Genomic DNA, 18,796 nt, shown 5'->3' on the forward strand with positions numbered 1-18,796 from the left:
ACTTTTTTAAAACTTTAACTAGGTTTATAGAAAATATTAACAACATTTATACATCTTCAAATAAGTTTATATTATAAAAATACATTGAATGATTCATCTAATGATTCTAGCTATGCATGGTAAATATTAATATTTTCTTATATATATTTGGTTAAAGTTAAAAATGTTTACTTCTTGAAAAGTGAGAATGACACTTATTTTGGGATGAAGGGAGTATATGTTAAAGTATGCAACTATGCATTTATCAGTTTTCACATAAAATAGAACCCCCAACACAAATGACCACGACATAGCTACCACAAATTAACATTCGCTTCAACTGGTTCAGTAACGACAGAGCTCCAATTAATCATGGGATATTTTTCTTTCTTGTAAAACATTTTCTTTTAGTCAACAAAGAGAATTGGGCTAAGAGAAAGAAACAAGGAGCTGGGGCGCAATATTTACGGAATCATTTTTGAAGGGAAAAAAAGGCGAAATAAGGATTTTGAACCAAAAAACAGTCAAAAATCAACCGGCAGCAGCCCCCTCAATACCACCCAGCTATTCTGCTGTCTAACTTAATCCTTTTGGATCCCTTTGGCTGTTCTTTCCTCGCGGCAGACACATCGTGCAGAAACGTGCAGTTCGCACCGTTCCGGCATCCTCTGGCGCTGTTGAAGTAAGCACAAGGCTTCGTAGGCCTTTGCTTAGTATCCCTAGCTGTCATAGTACCACTGCTGACAATATCGGTGGTACTAGCCTGCGACGCAACAGGCTGGTGATGCATTGCAAACTGCCTTCCAAGCTGTTGAAGTGGCTCCTGCCTCTCCCCTCCATGCTGATGGATTTGGGTCTGGTAATAGTTCAAACCTCTGGTTGGGCCACTTGGAAAACTAATTGCTTGACTTGAACTTGCTGGGGGATTCATGGTAACTGAAGGAATAGCTGGAGGTAGGCGATTCAGAACTGGTGGAGGTGGCAGTGTAGGGTTTATATTGTGAAATGTAGTGGTATGATCTGGAAAGGAGACAGGAACACTAGCTGTCATCTGGGGCAGTGGACCTTGCACCATTGGGACAACAGAACTGTTGGTTGACTGTTCATGTTTAAGCGCACCATATTCTTTCATCAACCTCTCAATTTGGGCAGGGTCACTTAATATTTTGATAAGCAGATCTTGGTCAATCATGTTTCCCATTTGGTTGCTTTGCATTATTGCAGTGTAAGCGGCAGATGCAGCAGCCACTGCGTCAGGCTCAACAGGGACACCAGACCTTGTTGTGTTGATGGAACCATTCGGCTGTGTAAAGGGAGCATCTGAGGCTTGTGGGGCCCTGAATATTGCGGAGTCATACTTATTATCTGACTGGTGGTAACTACTTGGTAGACCAACAGGTGGTTCTTCCAACTGGTCAGAGGCATCATCCTCTTCAACTGGGATCAACGGAACCAACTGGGTTCGGGAATCATCAAATTGGGAGTCTTTCACATCAGGAGTAACCAATGGGCTGGATTGGCACAGAAAATAGCGTATAAGGAATGAGAAAAGCAAAATCTGAAGAATGGCAAACTAAAATGCAGCTTGCTTACTTTGGAGGAATGTTCGATGGCCGCGGATATATAGCCTCAAGTGCTCCAAACATCCTCTCATTCTGCAAGGCAACCTCCTCACTTTCTTCTCCAGCAACAACAAGCCAATCAGGATTATACAATATCTGCAACCAAAGATTGCAACAATTATTATTAAAAAAAAAACTCGACCTGTGGGGGCTTGCGAAAATTATCTGAAGTCACCTTGGCAAGTTGCCATTAGTAGAATGCAACGTTGAAGATTACAAGTCCTAATTACCTGTGGTGGGCATCTCCACCTAATAAGAGGGATTTGGGATATGTCAATTTTGAGATCGCTGGTTGGCTGCAACGATTCGAAGCCAGGTGGCAGCGAATCATCTGAGCTTGGGCCAGCTGCATGCATTAACCATGAGCCTTTTGCTTGGAGATTGTCCTGCGGTCTTAATCCAGCTTGAGAAGGGGAATCCTCTGAAAGAAAAAGCCTTACCTGACAGATTCACGTAATACAAAAATATATTAGAATCAGGAAAACTGCCAGTGCATGCAAACTAATCACACATCTATTCATTACATGGCTGCCACAATATATGACATAATACAGGTATTGATTCAAGTAGATATAAAATTGAAATAATAACACAAACAGTGGCCTTTTAGATCTCTATAAGAAAAAATATATCCAGACTCATAACCGATAGTTAATTGGATAAGCAGTCAAAATATTTCATCTACAAATTTGATCTATTTAAACAATCAAATCATTTTAACTACATGGAGAATCATCCATGATGCATAAATAAAATGGTAGTGATTAAACACAAAAGCATGGATACCAATTTTCCTTAATCCTCAAAAAGGAATTTTAATCCATGAGTGAACCTACAGACAACGAACAGCATGCACTACCTTATAATGGCAGTGCATATGGAGACATAAAAACAAACAATGGAATCCATAAGCGAACCTATTAACAACGAATACCATCACTAGCGTTGTAGTGCTTCAAATCGGAATATAAAAACAAATGATCCATGCACAAGATTCTAGGCATGCCAAACATAAATTCCATACATTCAGCTGTAGTTTGAAGATAATTTCTGACAAGAAGACACACATATGTATTACTTGCTTGGTTCCATACAGTGAAGGATTTGGCACTCCATCACAATATTTTAACATCTCATTCTGAATTGATGACATGAATGTAATCGTCTGTACTACCTTGTGTCATTAAAAGGTTCTGTTGAGCCATATATCATACAAAAATGAACATTGATTGTTTGAAGAACTAAAAGATACTCCCTCCCTTCCAAAAGGTAAGGTGTTTTAGTTGTCCCAAGTTGAACTTTTCTCTGCTTGACCATGTTCATAATAAATGCAGCAACATCTACCACATCAATAACTTTCATTAAATCCACAATCAAATATGTCTTTCATAGTGTTTTTTTTGGGCGAAAACATAGCGCATTAATTTGGTATTGTAGATGCTAATATATTTTTCTACAAACTTGGTCAAAGTTAGAGATGTTTGACTTCGAACAAAACTAAAACAAACTACAATTTGCAACATGAGTATGGGTTTAGCAATAAGACACACCAAAAAGCAACAGTGAAGATAAATTCTTTTCCAAAAGAAAGGACACTAGTCCAGTAATTCACTACACCATGCAAACTTTAATGCACTCATTAGTGGCATAAACTAATTCAATAAAATAGAGAGAGTGATTAACTTGTTTGCCCTAAGGGTTGGGTACCCCCCCCCCCCCCCCCCCCCCTCCCCCTATAGTACCACACATTGCATATTTTCCAAATGAGTTCTGCTGATCCTTTACTTATATGTTCTATGACTATTTCAAAAAAAAAAAAAAACAGGGAGTTGAAGGTTTATTGTACTGAGGTTAACTTTCTGGAAATCATATCAGTATTACTCCCTTTGTTGAAGAGCACTAGGCTTGTTTTTATTGACCCTTCAAGGTTCAAGTGTAGACCCTGGCTGTTATTTTCGCATGAAATACATCACTTAGAGCAACAAAACCAATATATTGTGACAGCATTTTGAAACATGAATCTAATAGTACATGAATTTTATACACTAAATGACTAATATGCAGATACCTATAACGTGGTCAATTTTTTTAAACGGAGAATGGAAGATTTCCCCACAGCATGGTCATTTTTTGACAAATAAAAAGAATTATGCACACTAGACTACTGGAGCTACAAGCACACGGCCCCAAAAGAAAAGGGGATGATGTGACCAATTGTTGGTCAGCGTTTACAGAGTTGCTTTTCCAGAACAAATACATCATGCATTTTTTTTTTAACAAAGATAATAACTCAGTACAATCCAACTGGTTAGAACTAGACAGGCCAGTATGGGTAGCCACCTATTAAGTTATGATATTTTGTGTCTACATCAGACATGCAGATAAAATGTCAGTTACTCAGTTATAAGAAATAAGATAGCTAGCATGCATGAGATATAGCATGTAAGAATTATTGCAGTGGACCACTGGAGGTTACTAAGTACTCCATTCCATGCTAAATTTTGTCACGAGTTTGAATTTTACAATAATTTGTCAAACTTCAAAGTATTGCCTACATGATTCATAGCCATATCCAACATAGCACAGATTCAGAGTCCAGGAACCAACCAATTTTATTATACTGCAGTTATCAATCTATGCAGCTACGTCTCTGATGCAAACTAACTATCTGCTAAATTATAAATAATATTATACATTTATATGTAGATAGTGTTATATAGCCTACCCCAACTTGTTTGGGACTTAAAGGCTTTGTTGTTGTTGTTGTTGTTATGTAGATAGTGTTATATCTCCATGCATGCCGTAAATATGCCTTCCCTCAACTTAGTGTTCCTTCAATAATGATCCTTCGTGCCAAAGCAACATGACAAATCTCATGATCTACTGAAAGTAATTTAGCTGACTGTGAGAGTTCCTATGAAAATCATCAATGTGAGATGTGGATTTGCATGTCTACCTGTTAGGTATGAAACAGAGAGCTTCTTCCATTCAGGAATGCCAAAACTTCATTAGGAAAACTTAAAAAAAAAAAATAGGCACAAGAGGAAACTCCTATGCTGCATTAGTCCATTCACTCAGTAATAGGTTAGGAATAGAACAGCACATGATGAGCTTACCAGTGCAGTCCAAAGTAAGCAAAACCATTGAATTGTGCTGAGAGGACTTTGTCATCTCAAAACACAAGCGGATTTTTAGTCTTTAGTACAATGCAAATCAATTGCACACACCAAGTAAAATGTCCATCTGTGCACTAAAAATAAGTAACAGTAGGATGCTTGCAGAATATATTGTGCACTAGTCCTCACTAGTGATATAGAAGATATACTTCTCCAAAGAACTCTTCTCAAAATATTTTCATCCTCTGCTATTGTGCATAAACCAGACAGTATCTTGTGATATTTTCCTACTTGGAGAAATGTTTTAAAAAAATTTTGTTTACAAGTAACAACACTGGGAAAAAATATTCATGTACATTAAAACAAAAAAATGTTTTTTTTCGTCATTTTCGCTGAAAAAACGAAAGATAACATGTTTTTCTTCAAAACTGTATCCAAAACAGTTTCTTCTTTATAGTTTATAGACATTAGGTGCCTATAGACTTTCTGCCTTGAGTATACAAAGATGACTTTAGCCAAGCTTATGGAAAACAATGAGCTATTTCTCATTTTTTTAAAAGGACAAATGATGATTTCCCCCCCCCCCCCCACCACCACCAAAATCATGTCTTATCACATGTTCTAGCGCTGCGCTGTGAAAATTAAATTTCATTTTGCCAATATCAGTCAAGTTAATCTTATGAACCTTATCAATCTACAATACTCATTAGTGGCAAAACTCACAATTATTTGTTTACACTGGCTGACATTAAAAAGACTACAGGATAAATTGAAACACAAATACACTAGAGAATTAAATTAGAACAACACATTTTGATTAAATGTCCACCAGTTTAGAACTTAAATACATGCTTATAACCTGGACTCCCATTTCCCCCCCTGGATAAGGCATAAATAGAAGTACTCATACACGTAGAGAAGATAAGAGTTGAGCCTTGTTTGATTATACATAAGCATATATGTCATTTAAAATAAAGAGATGGAATTTATATAGAGTAATTAAATTCTCAGTATAATAGAATTCATGAAACTCTTCATCTTTTTTATTGTCAAGTTATTTAGGGCATATGTTTCCTTATTTTGGCCCCAAGTCACATTCCTCTGATTTGCGTATCTCGGATGTTTGACTCATATATGAGAAGATCATTCATTCTATTTGAAAATCATTTCTCAGAGCTGTTGCTGAATTGACTGATATTCATGCAAGGAACAACGGCAATCCTGGCTCATTTGTGGAGGCCAGATGAACCCATCTCAGTCAGAGCATTGCATTCGTAATGTAAGATTGCATGTCCGTTTTAGGCAAGTCGAACACATTGCGCAATCAAAACATATGGATCAGAACGTGCCTGTTCCGGAGAGATGGAGAAATCAAGGGTACACCAACAACACGAGGAACACACCCAACAAAAAAAACGTCAACTGCGGGCAAGCCACAAAGGATGGATGGATTGGGGAGGGTGAGGCGCGAATCGTTCTCCTCGCCTTTGGGCGGCGGATGAACAACTCATTCCGGAGAGGGTGTTATCACAATACCTTGCAGAGATTGGCCCCGGTGGCCCACGAAACGCGCTTGGAGCGCCTCGACCCCATCATTACTTGGCACTCCCCCTTCCTCGTCCCCCAAACCCGATCTACAGGCGCGGGAACCCTAGGCGGCGGCGGCGGCGGCGGGGGCGGAGCAGCGATCGAAGGCGCAATCCGGAAGGCTCTCACTGGTCCCGAGCCGGGATCGGGTCATCTAGGGTTCCTCCCGCCGGTCCCTTTCCCTCCTCGTCGGACGGATGGTGACCGGTGGCGATAGCGGCGGCGGCGGAAGTGTGTGGATTTGGAAGGAGCCGAGGAGACGGGAGGGGGTGGTGGAGGTGGGGAGGCGGCGGAATGGAGGATGTGCTGGTGTCGGCGGCTGCGCCTCTGCCTGCCTTTGTTTTGTTGGGTTCTCTCGCCGTCGCGTCGATTTGATCTGATTTTGATTTCGCCCTTTTTCTCGTCGATTTCCCACCGTTTTTCTAGGATAATGCGTGGTGGGGTGGGCCGGGTTACTCCTTACTCCCAATTTCAGCGGCTTCTGCGGCTTTTCCTTTGTTTTTTTCTAGGGAGAGGGAGAACAGCAAGGTCAGGGCATGCGTGTTGTCCCGTTCGTTCCTGATGTAGGCAGGCAGAGGCAGGACATGTGACTGACGGAGCTCTTTTTCGACCATGGGTTTGGGTTAAATAATAAGAATATATAATTAATTTTTTAAGCGAGGAGATTAGCGTCTGCTTCGAGGAGACGTATCAGATGCCAACTCTTCTTTACTCCTTCCGACGGACTTTGATAATGTTTAGCTTGGATTTTTGCATTCGGCGGACTTTTGTACTGATGTTTGGCTTGGACTTTTGTATGCTTTGTTTAAGCTTTAGGTGCTTTACTTGCTGATGGAGGTGAAATGGTACGCAGATAGCCAATGCAATTTGCAGCGACTAGGTAACCACCGTGCGTTTCAACTAACCAAGTGCATATCGGCCAGCAATTACCTCGTGACTGGCAGTGACAATAATGGCATGCAACTATCATATATTCATACAATTCTGGAGAAAATATACATATGTTCAGAAATGCGAGTAAAACAAATAAATAAACAATAAAAAACGTCTCTTATATTAGACTGACATAGATGATTATCTTGGACTAGTCTGGAAAGGCAACCAAACCTTATCTACCAGACGTGCAAAGTTTGCCAGCCCTGCATTCAGGCAGGCTCCAACAGACTGATCCGTCTTTTTGCTTCCAGCTGATTCTCAAAACCAACAAACTGATCGTCTTTTTGCGTCCGGCTGATTCTCAAACCAAAGTACATCATGTACTGAGAGCCACACTCGCGCACCCAATTTCTTTCGTTCCAGATGACAGCCAGATTCATAGAGCAGTAAGCTACCATATGATGACAAAGGTCATGCCAAGATTTCAAGTCCATTCATGGCCATTACCAATTTACCATCAAGCACGAATTATATAAGCAGTCTCTAACACCATACAGTTGAACTAGTTATTACAACGCATATCACTTATCGGGGCTGTATTCTCACATCAGTATCAATTATCAAATCATAACAGGAATACAAAGCTGCTGCCTCAGCTACCTACTCTCAGTATCAGTATTCAGTGCGATAGAACAGAACACACGGCCAAAGAGAACCACACACAGCTCCATCTTCTTGATCATCTCTTCTTGAAACCATACTTCTTGCGCTCATAGAAGAGATCTGTCTTGGCACTTCCAAGATTGACGATCTTGGGACAACCATCCCGGTCCTTCTCCTGCTGGGTACACTCCTTGCAGTAGTAGGCATCTGAGATGCCGACTCCTCCGCAGATCACACACCTTCCCTGGAATGAACCATAGTTGCACTCATCGCAGACCCGGACAAGCGTACATGGGCGCACGTATGAGTCGCAGATGACACACTTGCCATCACATTTCTCGCACAAGCGACCAATCGCGATGCCGGGCTGCTTCCGGCACATGATGAGATCAGGATGATGCTTCGCCATTGCTGTCGGATTTTAACCTGCGATACTATAGTAAAACAGAGCATATAGATAAGAATCACACATTGTCATACTTCTCTTCGCAGAAGGTAGAATATGTACAAGAACTAAATTACAGTGAAACATTCACAGGAGAAGCAAAATGTTAATTCAATCATCAACACATGCAGAAACTCTTCATAGAGGAGTGAAATGTTTGCAAAACACTACCAACTTTAGTGTAGAAATCCCAAAAGAAGAAAACAACATTTCAATCATTCATCCCTAACACAAGGTTCTTTTGGAACTACATCAGGTTCACCAATTCAAATATGAATAACTCGCTTACAAAAGATTAATACTACATAATACACGATACTTATAGGGCAAGTTGGACTGTCTGAGTCCAAATCCCTTTGCAGAAGGTAGAATATGTACAAGAACTAAATTACAGTGAAACATACCCAGGAGAAGCAAAATGTTAATTCAATCATCAAGACATGCAGCAACTCTTCATAGAGGACTGAATTGTTTGCAAACAGTACCAATTTTAGTATAGAGAAATCCCAAAAGAAGAAAACAACATTTCAATCATTCATCACTAACACTAAGGCTCTTTTGGAACTACAACAGGTCTGCTAATTGAAATAAGAATAATAACTCACTTATAAAAGATGAAGACTACTGAATACAGGATACTCATAGGGAAAATTAGACTGTCTAAGTCCATATCCCACTGAAACCATATGCAATCTCACCATATCAGATTTTGTAGCGTTTCCAATTGGCATCATAACCTAATTAGTAGTTATACAGACAACTGTTGCTGAAGTCGCATGGAAACAACCAAACAGCACTCCGATGAATTTATCCATTACTGCTTATTGCTTCCCACGTTGTCATGCCGCATCTTAACATTTTGGATACTAAATGATTAAATCCTCATCGTTATCCAAATCATCCTACCCAGCAGCTAAACGAAAGCCACCTCTCAAGCTTTCCCCTTTCCCCTCGCCCCAAACCTGCCATGGCTCACGGGGCGGAACCCACTTGGAGAAGACTGCAGAGCGAAACAGCCAAGGGAAACGGGTTCAACTACGGCGAGTGGAATCCCAAACTCCTCGGCCGCCGTAGGCAAGATCAGGCGGCCGCGCTCCTCTAAGCTACTAATCTACGAAACGCCCACACAAACCGCTCCAATAGCTAACGTACCTTTCACGTAGATGATGTACGAAGGCTCGCCTCGCTTCTCGCAGGCAGCGCGCGGAGAGCTCGAGACGACGGCGACGATGAAGGCGGCGGACTGCGGCTAGGGCTAACGGCCGCGGCTGGGCCTTCGCGGCGGCGGCCGATGCTGCTAGAAGCTTATAGAAAGATGCCACTCCGTCCAAAACGGGGACTCATTCCAATCGGACGGCTGTCAACTACGCGAGCGGTTGGTACACTGATACTAGGGCCCACATGTCGGTGTCAAACGATAGTAGGGTCCACATGTCGGTATCATAAATCTCAGCGTCCCTGCCGAGCTCGCCGTCGCCGCCGTTGTCGACTAGTGCGGGGGCGACTTCCGCCGCGGAGCTCCGCTCTGGGACCTAATGGAATCGTTCTCAACGGTGGCGGGAGCGATGGATTCGGGTTCCGGGAAGCCCGAGGAGGTGGCCGCTTACCAGAGCAAAGAGGCCAAGCAGGCGAGGCTTCAGTCCATGCTCGCCGCGCTCCTCGACGACCCCATACTCGTGGACGTCCCCAGGAAGCCCTCCTTCGCCGACGTAGACACGCTGATAAACCTGGAGCTCGGCAGCGCCATGAGGCTGACCGTTGTCAAGCTGGACAACACCTCCTTCGGTACATCGATCCCCTTCAGACCTTTTTGTTCCCCCTTTTTGTCAAATTACCATTCAGTAGATGCTGTAGTCCTTGAATCCTACAGTGTATTTTAATTCCACTTGATTGCTTATATCTGCTTCTTTTATTCCTGTGAAAGAGGTGGCGGTGTTGAATTCTGCCACTGTCAAGGATCTGAAGCTGGCTATCAGGAAGAAGATAAATGAGATAGAACAAGAACAGATGGGGCATCGTCATATCTCATGGTAAGGAAACAACCGTTCCTGTTTTCTCTTGAAAAAGATCAACATTCCTGTGGACAATATATCATGCTTCTAAAGCTGGGTTATTTATACTGTGCATTACTCTTTGTTATGCTTGTTAACTTGGCATCTAAGCTGGGTTGTCCTAATTTAATTTCTGATGAATGTTCTTGGCATGCTACCAGTGGATCTTTATTATTCCATATCTGATGCACTGAACAGTTGAGCAATCTGATAATACTGCACATGTATATACTGATGGCTGAACAAAGACATTAAGAAACACAAAAGCTGAAGTTTATTTTGATTTTCAGTTTGATTTTGCACCCGAGGTTCACCTGTTTAGGTTTCAGAGTTGAATGTGTGTACATATGGCTAGGCAGGCCTTTTGAGTTTATCCCATGAATTTTTTTCTGTTGGAACTTAAGTAAATATATTTTTCCAAGATTGTTTTGTTTGTTTGAGCTCAGTCTGCTGTGTGCACAAAGAAATTGCTGACCTAATTTTGGCTTCTCAGTTATTCAGAACCACATGACCCGGTACTTTCTACACTGTCTTTTTGCTTTACTTGCTGCTAAGTCTACATGACATCCTTATCCTTGGCTCCTAAGTCCTACCCTCCTGTAGCTTTCCTTCAAGAATTTTCTGGGGCCTTCCAAAGTGACAAAGTGTGATCCCATTTCCACAGTTTGTTGAAAGGGTTTCTGAAAACTGAATTTAGTATTTAGTGCTGCTAGTTCAGCATAAAGTGTGGTGCCTATTTGTTGGAGTAAGCCTATCTGGATTGTGTTGCTTTTTTGGCGAACTATAAGTTCTGAATGGGTCAACTATTTTATATTTATGTACAAATGCTGCTAAAAGATGGGCATCCCATAGTATGTTTGCGCTTTCACAAGTATGTTTAAGTCCATATGACCATATATATGATTTACTAACAGGACTAAGCATAAAACTGAATGTTGGTTCTATGTTTATGATGTTAAGTAGGCTAAGGAATGATAAGTACCATCCATGTAAAAGCTAGAGCAGGATCCCCACTGAAGGTGTAATTACCAACAATTGTGTCCTTAATATAATGTAATATTGTGGGGTTGGCAGTTCCAATTTCTGAAGTTCAGTTATGCTTTGCGAACTACATTTATCGTCATTTTTTTTTTCTAATCCGGAGAGCTACTATACTGTGGAATCTTGTGTGTGTTGGTGTGCACTGAATAATAATGACAATTCTGAGTTTTGCGCTGCATGTTCTATACTTGGGCCTTCATTTATTTATGCTTGATCCAGGAAGCATGTCTGGGATAACTACTGCTTGACACATCACAATGAGAAATTGATAGATGACAATTCAGCACTTTCTGCTTATGGCGTTCGGAACAACTCTAAGGTAGTTCTTCTTTTTAAGAAATACATAGTTTCTTCATATATATTTTTTTTACGGAAAATATACATGTTCATTTCTGGAAGACCAAATAAGGTGGCTCCTGGAAACAGGAGCAACCACTTAGAAGCATCAACCAGTTTTGTTCGCCCTTTAATAATTGCATCTGTTTCTGTAGTGTTTTTGTCCTTAGTTCTATGTGTTTGTCTAGGTTGTTGTGTACATTTTAGTCCAACAACAACAACATAGCCTTTCAGTTCCAAGCAAATTGGGGTAGGCTAGAGTTAAAACCCACCAAAAGCCCTAAATCACGGTTCAGGCACTTCAATAGCTGCTTTTCAAGTATTCCTATTCAAACATATATCTCTAGGTATATCCTAAGCTTTCAAATCTCTTTTTTATTGCCTCCCCCATGTCAATTTCGGTCTTCCTCTATCTCTCCTTATATTATTAGCTTGTCTTAGGACTCCACAATACACTGGTGTCTCTGGAGGTCTCCTTTGGACATGGCCAAACCACCTCAATCGATGTTGGATAAGCTTTTCTTCAATTGGTGCTACCTCTAGGCGATCACGTATATCATCGTTCCGAACTCGGTCCATTCTTGTGTGACCGCAAATCCATTGCAACATACGCATTTCTGCAACACTCAATTGTTGAATGTGTCGAATCTTTGTAGGCCAACATTCTGCTCCATATAACATAGCTGGTCTAATCGCCGTTCTATAGAACTTGCCTTTTAGCTTTTGTGGTACCCTCTTGTCACAGAGAATGCCAGAAGCTTGTCGCCACTTGATCCACCCTGCTTTGATTCTATGGCTAACGTCCGCATCAATATCTCCATCCATTCGTAGCATCGATCCCAGATACCGAAAGGTATCCTTCTTAGCCACTACTTGACCTTCCAAACTCACATCTCCCTCCTCCTGTACAACTCCGCTAAAGTCACATCTCATGGATTCGGTTTTAGTTCTGTTCAATCTAAAATATTTAGACTCAAGGGTCTGCTGCCATAACTCTAGTTTCTTATTTACTCCTACCTGGTTTTCGTCCACTAACACTACATCATCAGCGAACAACATACACCAAGGGATATCCTCTTATATGTTCCTGGTAATCTCATCCATTACCAAGGCAAAGAGGTACGTGCTTAAGGCTGATCCTTGATGAAGTCTAATTTTAATCGGGAAATAATCTGTGTTATCATCGTTTGTTCGAACACTAGTCACAACATTGTTATACATTTTCGTCCACACTTTTAATATTTTGCTGTAAACTTTTGGTACTTATAACAAGGCTCCTCCACACCCTTTCAAAATAAAATTTCACATCTCTGTCTCTGCTCTGTTTATCTAGGTCTGTTTCTCGCTGCACGTCATGTCCAGAGTACATCGGAAGCACTCAAGAAGAAGGAAACACCGCTTCTTCCATGGTCTTAGCAGGAAATCGTAACCCCAGCTCGTGATTTTTAGCTATATAGGAGCAAAGCTGGTGCCAAGCAGGCAAGGTATCGCGACTGTCATCCTTTTCTCGAGGCAGTAGTGTGGTCACTTCAGAAAAGTGATCGAGGCTTTGACTATCGGCTTGTTCGCTGGTTGGTTTCTAGGCTAATAAATTCGACTGGAGCTGGTTTGTTATGAGAGGAAAACACTATTGACTGGCTGATAAGCCCTGGCTGAAACCAACGAGCGAATAGGTTGTATGTCAGTTAACTGGAAACATGGATTATTCATGGAAGCTATGTTTGGGGCTCACGTTATGTACTCAGTAGCTGCTCTCTAGTCGTGTAAGCCGTTAATTACTGTGTGGAATTGTTAATCCACAGGAGCTTTCAGTATGTCCGTATTTTTTTTTCTCGAAAGGACGGATAGCTTTTGTAGAGGCAGGGAAAATAAAGAAAAATGAGAGATTACAAAAAGGACAACAACAAAACCACTACTGTATGTCAGTTACTCTGTTCTCTACTTGTGTTACGCGTTTATTTTTATATGAAATTGTTACTGATGAAGTATATCAGCTTGTGTTCTCTAGTTCTCTAGTGGACTATAATATAATGTACAAGGCCCACAAGAGACTATGGTCATTATAGCGACATAAACGGCAAAAATGAGTGAATGTGTGGAGGTGCCGTCTTTTCCTCCATATATATATAAACAACCCATTATCGTAGAAATACAGTATGTAGGTTATTATATGATGAGATAAGAAGCCCTTATGTTTGGATCAAGATAGTCTATAAACGGGTTAGGGTTAGGTCTTGCTTCTACCTATCTGTTGTGTGCCTCCACGTTAGTTTTCTCCTCCATACTCAGCGGCTGCTGCTGCATGGATTGTTTTATTATCACGTCAATTCGTTCCATTGCATGGATTGTTGTGTGACTCCACGTCAATTCGGCTGGTATTAAAGCCAGCTGAAGCTGTTTTGTTGTGAGAGAAAAATACTTAGCTGATAAGTCGGCCGATAAGTTCAAGCGAACAGGGCTTAGTTGATGCAGTGGAACGAATTGACGTGATAATGAAACAATCCATGCAGCAGCAGCCTTTCTATATATAGTGTATATCACTTTTGACTCTTTTTGTTGAAGTTTATCTTTTTTATGTTGAATATGCTAGTTTGTGATAATAGTATAGACCATATAGATAGTACGTTACCTGTTTGTTTCAATATGTCTTGATTTTATCTATTGCGTTTATGTGGATTAACATATGACAAAAATCGCTAAAATTTCTTAATGGCTACAAGTAATAATCTATAGTTAGTGGCTAGGTTATGAGAACTCTTATCTATACTTGTTCAGTGGCTAGGTAATGCGAACTCTTGTTCTATGTTTGTTCGAGTATGAGAAATTCATAATCTGATAATTTATTTTGCGTCTAGAAATTCAAAATATAACCGTATGCCTTACTTTGTTTCATACATTATCTAGTACTCTATATGACATTTTCCAATCCAATATAATGCATGGCAGCGGATGCGCATCCCCATATTTTTGCATGGTCCAGGAGCAAATGTGATCACTCAATCGAAGTACTGTGCACTAGAATCATGGAAACACTAGCCAACAAGTCCAACTAAAAGTGGTCCCAGCCCTGAAGCCCTGAAAGGCTGAACTGAGAAGTGAGAAAACCAGCAGCTAGTGGTAGAGACATCACATCTTCCATCTGCATGCTGGAACTACAAGACACCTACAGCGATGAGAGAAGTCTCTCAAAAGAGTCTCAACGGACAACAGGCGAGGTGAGCATGGAAAAGCAGGCATGCAGGCGGCCTCATTCCTTTTTCTGGAAGTCACAGAAGGGAGGGACAAGTTTGACACAACTGTGCCCCCTGCCCAAACTAGCCCCCAATGCAAGCACATTACAACCACCACCAGTGCACTAGAATTCACTGCACCAGTCCACACTGTTGTCCTGGACTGCTGGTGCTGCTGCTGCTGCTACACTACAACACACACACACACTACATGAGGACCACGGACCACCGCAAGCAGTAGCTAGAGCCCAGCCGGCAATACGCATGCATCTGCAAATTCGCTATCAAATAGTACTAGAGATCGCCGAACACTATTGCCTTTCTTCAGACATGCTTCTACATACTCCTATGCCTGATGCTACTAACCTAGGACAATGACAGCAACTCACTACTACTCCTTCCATGAGAATTCAGAGACATAAACTCACAGCAGACGTGCAAATTGTTCCAGTGAAGTGAAGAGCAGTGGCAGCCTGCATTGCTCTCACATGGTCCCTGCAGGGTAAGGGGAGCACCAGGAACTGAGGCTGAGCTCCAGGGATGCTGCTGCTGCTGCTGCTGCTGCTGCTGCTGATGCATCTTGGTTGCCGGTGCCGGGCAGCTGGGTGGTGTTGCTGTAAAAGCTGTACTGCTCTTGCAGCTGCAGCAGCTGGTGTTGCTGCTGGATCCCAACGGAAGTGGCACTGGCAGTGGGACTGGCAGTTGTGGGCGCGGCACCCCAGAACGGCAAACTGCCGCCGCGGATGGTCTCGCCTGCTGGAACTGGGACTCCGTGCCGCGGGCGCCGGGGCTGGCTGTCGTCGCCGCCGGTCGGGAAGAGAGGGAGCGTCTGGGGCGCCCGCGTCACCGTCGGTGCCCGTGCCGCGGCCGCCGCCATCGTGTCCGACGACGAGAAGCTTGCCCACGGCGACACGGCGGCGCCCGCGCTGCCCGTGCCCATCACGCCCATGTAGTCCTGCGCGCACCGCACCCAACAGTCACCGATGGATGGAACGTGTCAATTTGTTGTACGTGAAAAACTGCGTACGTGCAAGCCCCCCAAGAAAAGAATGTACTGTACCTGCAGGAAGCATGTCTCAGTGGCCATGGCAGCGCTGCCGCCCCATTCGGAACTCGTGTCCAGCAGCACGGTTGAGCCGGCGCCGCCATTGCCGGCGTAGAAGCCGAGGGTGGGCGAGGGAGGCGCCGCGCCTGATGATGCGCACACATGCATGTCAGTTTGCAATCACACATTTGATATATGCATGGGCGATCCGCGATCGAACAAATTAATGGCACCAACGCTGAAACGCATACCCACATACCTGAAGGCGACGACAGCGAGAGCACGCCGAGGTGGGTGCTGGCGTCGGCCGCGCCGGCTGCTGCGGCGGCGGGCACGTTGACGTCGAGGTTGGTGAGGCGGCGCTTCTGGCGCTCGCGGGCCTTGTGGTTCTGGAACCAGTAGAAGACGTTCTTGCCCTCGATCTTGCCGTGCTGGCGCAGCATGGCGGTGATGCGCTGGATCTGCTCCGAGTTGGGCGACCGGATGCCGCAGCCGTAGTAGAGCTCCTTGAGTATCCTGATCTGCTCCGGCGTCGGCGTCCACCGCGAACCGCTGGGGCGGCACACCGCCGTCGCCACGCTGCCAGTAGCAGTGCCTCCTCCCGCTCCGCCGCCGCCCGCACTCCTGCCCGTGCCCACATTGGCCGCCATGCCTCCGATCTCGCCGGCCTTCCTGAGCTCCTGTGATCTCTCCGATCTGTGGCAAGGAGGAGGGAAGGGTTTGCCTTTGGCCTTGCCTTGGAAAAGGGGGAGGCATGAGGAAGGGTTTATAAGGAGGGGGTGCATAGGTGCATAGCATAGCAGCTAGAGGCTACAAGCTAGCTAGCATGCAGAGAGGGAGAGAGCGTAGCTGCGTGCTAGGTGCATGGTGAGATATAGGTTGGGGCCGGGAGGGGAGGATCATGGGGATACCACATATCTTTTGGAGAGAGACAAGTGAAGTTGACACACGAGGGCTCTTGCATTGGCCGCTCCAACACTTGGAATTTGGAAGAGAGAGAGAGAGAGAGAGAGAGAGAGAGAGAGAGGAGGCGAGGAGCATGCAGAGTATTAGAGAGAGAGAGAGAGAGAGAGGAGGCGAGGAGCATGCAGAGTACTAGGGGGTGTGCGGAAGTGGAAGGCCAGGCTCCCCTTGTGGCAACCGCACCCGCAACTAATAAACAAACAAAGCAGCTGCCAGCCATTGCATTGCATTGATTCCTTTCCTGATCGGACGGCCGGCCTACGCACAGGAGCTGCTGGTGGTGAAGCCTGTCTGCCTTCCAGCTGCTGGTGCAAACGGCAAAGCCTACACATGCACAACCATGCCGTATAGCACTGCTGCATACACTAGCTAGTGCATCATTGCTCTTGCAGCTCCATTGTTCAATGCTCATTGCGCGCTCTGATCTCTCCGTGTGATCTCGTGAGTTAGAAAAGGAAGAAGGCGAGAAGAGACGTGTTCATACATCGATCGAGCTGGGTTTGGGGAAACCGGGCAACCCGTAAGCGCTGTGTGAGGAATCAGATGTGAGACAACGATCACAACATGCATATGGCCTCGTCACCAGTTTTTGTCAATTTGACTGGAATTTTTTTTTCTTCCTCTGCGATGGAAATGATCTCGAGTAGTGCCGTATGTATTATTTAGACATACTCTCTATATCCTTTCCAAATGTCAGGAATAAAAATTTTAGTGAAAAACTACCCCCAACAGCTTCTCTAAATGGTTATCTAAGTATAGTCATCTTCTATTCTAGAATTTTCGCTAGCTAAAAATAAAAGATGAGAATGACTTTCTAGATATAGAAAAACTGTTGGAGAGTGAAAAGATATAGAAAACGAATTTTATGCAAATAACTCTTCAAATGATGATCTAGAAAGTGAGATTTAGAAAGACTCTCAGTATGTTCTTAGATTTATTTGCAAAATTAAGATATTGTGATTGTTATGTTCCAACACTGAGATGACTCAAGAGTTAGTTGGATACGTGGAGTACATGGACCGATCACGGCCGGCGTAGCCGTTGCTCTACATCAGTTTTTCGTTTCTGAAAAGAAAAAAACATGCATGCGGCCGGCTTCAGGCTGCATGATGCTAGTACTCAAATACAAAATGCACGCATATTTTTTTAGGTCAGATATACGTACCCTCACAAGCTACTACTGCAGTGAGTATACTACTACTACTAGCTTTCACACAAATCCTTTGGGATGCCATGATTGCTTCATGGACAGGTGAAGTCGTAGCTAGGTACGCGCGGTAGCCTGCATCCGGCATATAATATTCGCGGGCATCGAACTAACCACGCACTTTTTTCAGTACCACCAATGCGTGCCTACGTCCGGTGGCTCACTGCCTCACTCTACTAGTACCTGTCTACGGTGGGCTGTGGCATACGATCCCAGTCCAGGACTAGAAATTCTGTACAACCGTACGTGTGGAAATACATGCATGCAGCTCTAATTTAGGGGGTGTTTAAATCAAGGGCTAAAGTTTAAGGGTATCATATTGGATATAACATGAGAGTATTTAGATAGTAATAATAAAATAAATTACACAAGTCCTCAGTAATCCACGAGACGAATTTATTAAGCCTAATTAATTTGTCATTAGCAAATGTTTACTGAAGCACCACATTGTCAAATCATGGACTAATTAGGCTTAAAAAATTCGTCTCAATTTGTACATTTAGTTTCATAATTAGTCTATATTTAATACTATATGTATGTGTCTAAATATCTTATGTGATAGGGACTAAAGTTTAGGAGAGGAAAACAAACAAGGCCTAGTACTCCCTCGCTTCCGAAAAAAAATGTGCAGTTAT

At 43.2% G+C, this 18,796-nt stretch overlaps 4 protein-coding genes across 5 annotated transcripts; 1 reads left to right on the plus strand and 3 right to left on the minus strand.

Moving 5' to 3' along the window:
• On the minus strand, positions 1-6,876 carry LOC136492667 (zinc finger CCCH domain-containing protein 30-like). The gene is made up of 4 exons (XM_066488659.1): positions 6,254-6,876; positions 1,832-2,041; positions 1,573-1,697; positions 1-1,490 (listed from the first exon to the last, which is right to left on the minus strand). The coding sequence occupies exons 1-4, from the start codon at positions 6,311-6,313 to the stop codon at positions 530-532; spliced, it is 1,356 nt and encodes a 451-aa protein (XP_066344756.1). The 5' UTR covers positions 6,314-6,876; the 3' UTR covers positions 1-529.
• A 784-nt stretch (positions 6,877-7,660) lies between these two features.
• Positions 7,661-9,590, minus strand: LOC136492669 (PHD finger-like domain-containing protein 5A). The gene is made up of 2 exons (XM_066488662.1): positions 9,441-9,590; positions 7,661-8,277 (listed from the first exon to the last, which is right to left on the minus strand). Exon 2 carries the CDS (start codon positions 8,250-8,252, stop codon positions 7,920-7,922), a length of 333 nt encoding a protein of 110 aa, XP_066344759.1. The 5' UTR covers positions 8,253-8,277; positions 9,441-9,590; the 3' UTR covers positions 7,661-7,919.
• Positions 9,591-9,695: 105 nt separating this feature from the next.
• LOC136492668 (U11/U12 small nuclear ribonucleoprotein 25 kDa protein-like) lies at positions 9,696-13,672 on the plus strand. 2 transcript variants are annotated; one of them, XM_066488661.1, is made up of 5 exons: positions 9,696-10,073; positions 10,213-10,318; positions 11,600-11,699; positions 12,766-12,835; positions 13,050-13,105. In XM_066488661.1, the coding sequence occupies exons 1-4, from the start codon at positions 9,824-9,826 to the stop codon at positions 12,808-12,810; spliced, it is 501 nt and encodes a 166-aa protein (XP_066344758.1). In that variant the 5' UTR covers positions 9,696-9,823; the 3' UTR covers positions 12,811-12,835; positions 13,050-13,105. The 2 variants fall into 2 exon arrangements, with proteins under 2 accessions (XP_066344758.1, XP_066344757.1); XM_066488660.1 differs by lacking the exon at positions 12,766-12,835 and having other exon boundaries at positions 13,050-13,672.
• Positions 13,673-15,430: 1,758 nt separating this feature from the next.
• On the minus strand, positions 15,431-16,641 carry LOC136490960 (WUSCHEL-related homeobox 1-like). Its single transcript, XM_066487166.1, has 3 exons — positions 16,250-16,641; positions 16,007-16,145; positions 15,431-15,901 (listed from the first exon to the last, which is right to left on the minus strand). The coding sequence occupies exons 1-3, from the start codon at positions 16,639-16,641 to the stop codon at positions 15,431-15,433; spliced, it is 1,002 nt and encodes a 333-aa protein (XP_066343263.1).
• Between the last annotated feature and the right edge of the window lie 2,155 nt (positions 16,642-18,796).

Source organism: Miscanthus floridulus, chromosome 11 (assembly GCF_019320115.1).
Source record: "Miscanthus floridulus cultivar M001 chromosome 11, ASM1932011v1, whole genome shotgun sequence".
Classification (NCBI taxonomy): Eukaryota; Viridiplantae; Streptophyta; class Magnoliopsida; order Poales; family Poaceae; genus Miscanthus; species Miscanthus floridulus.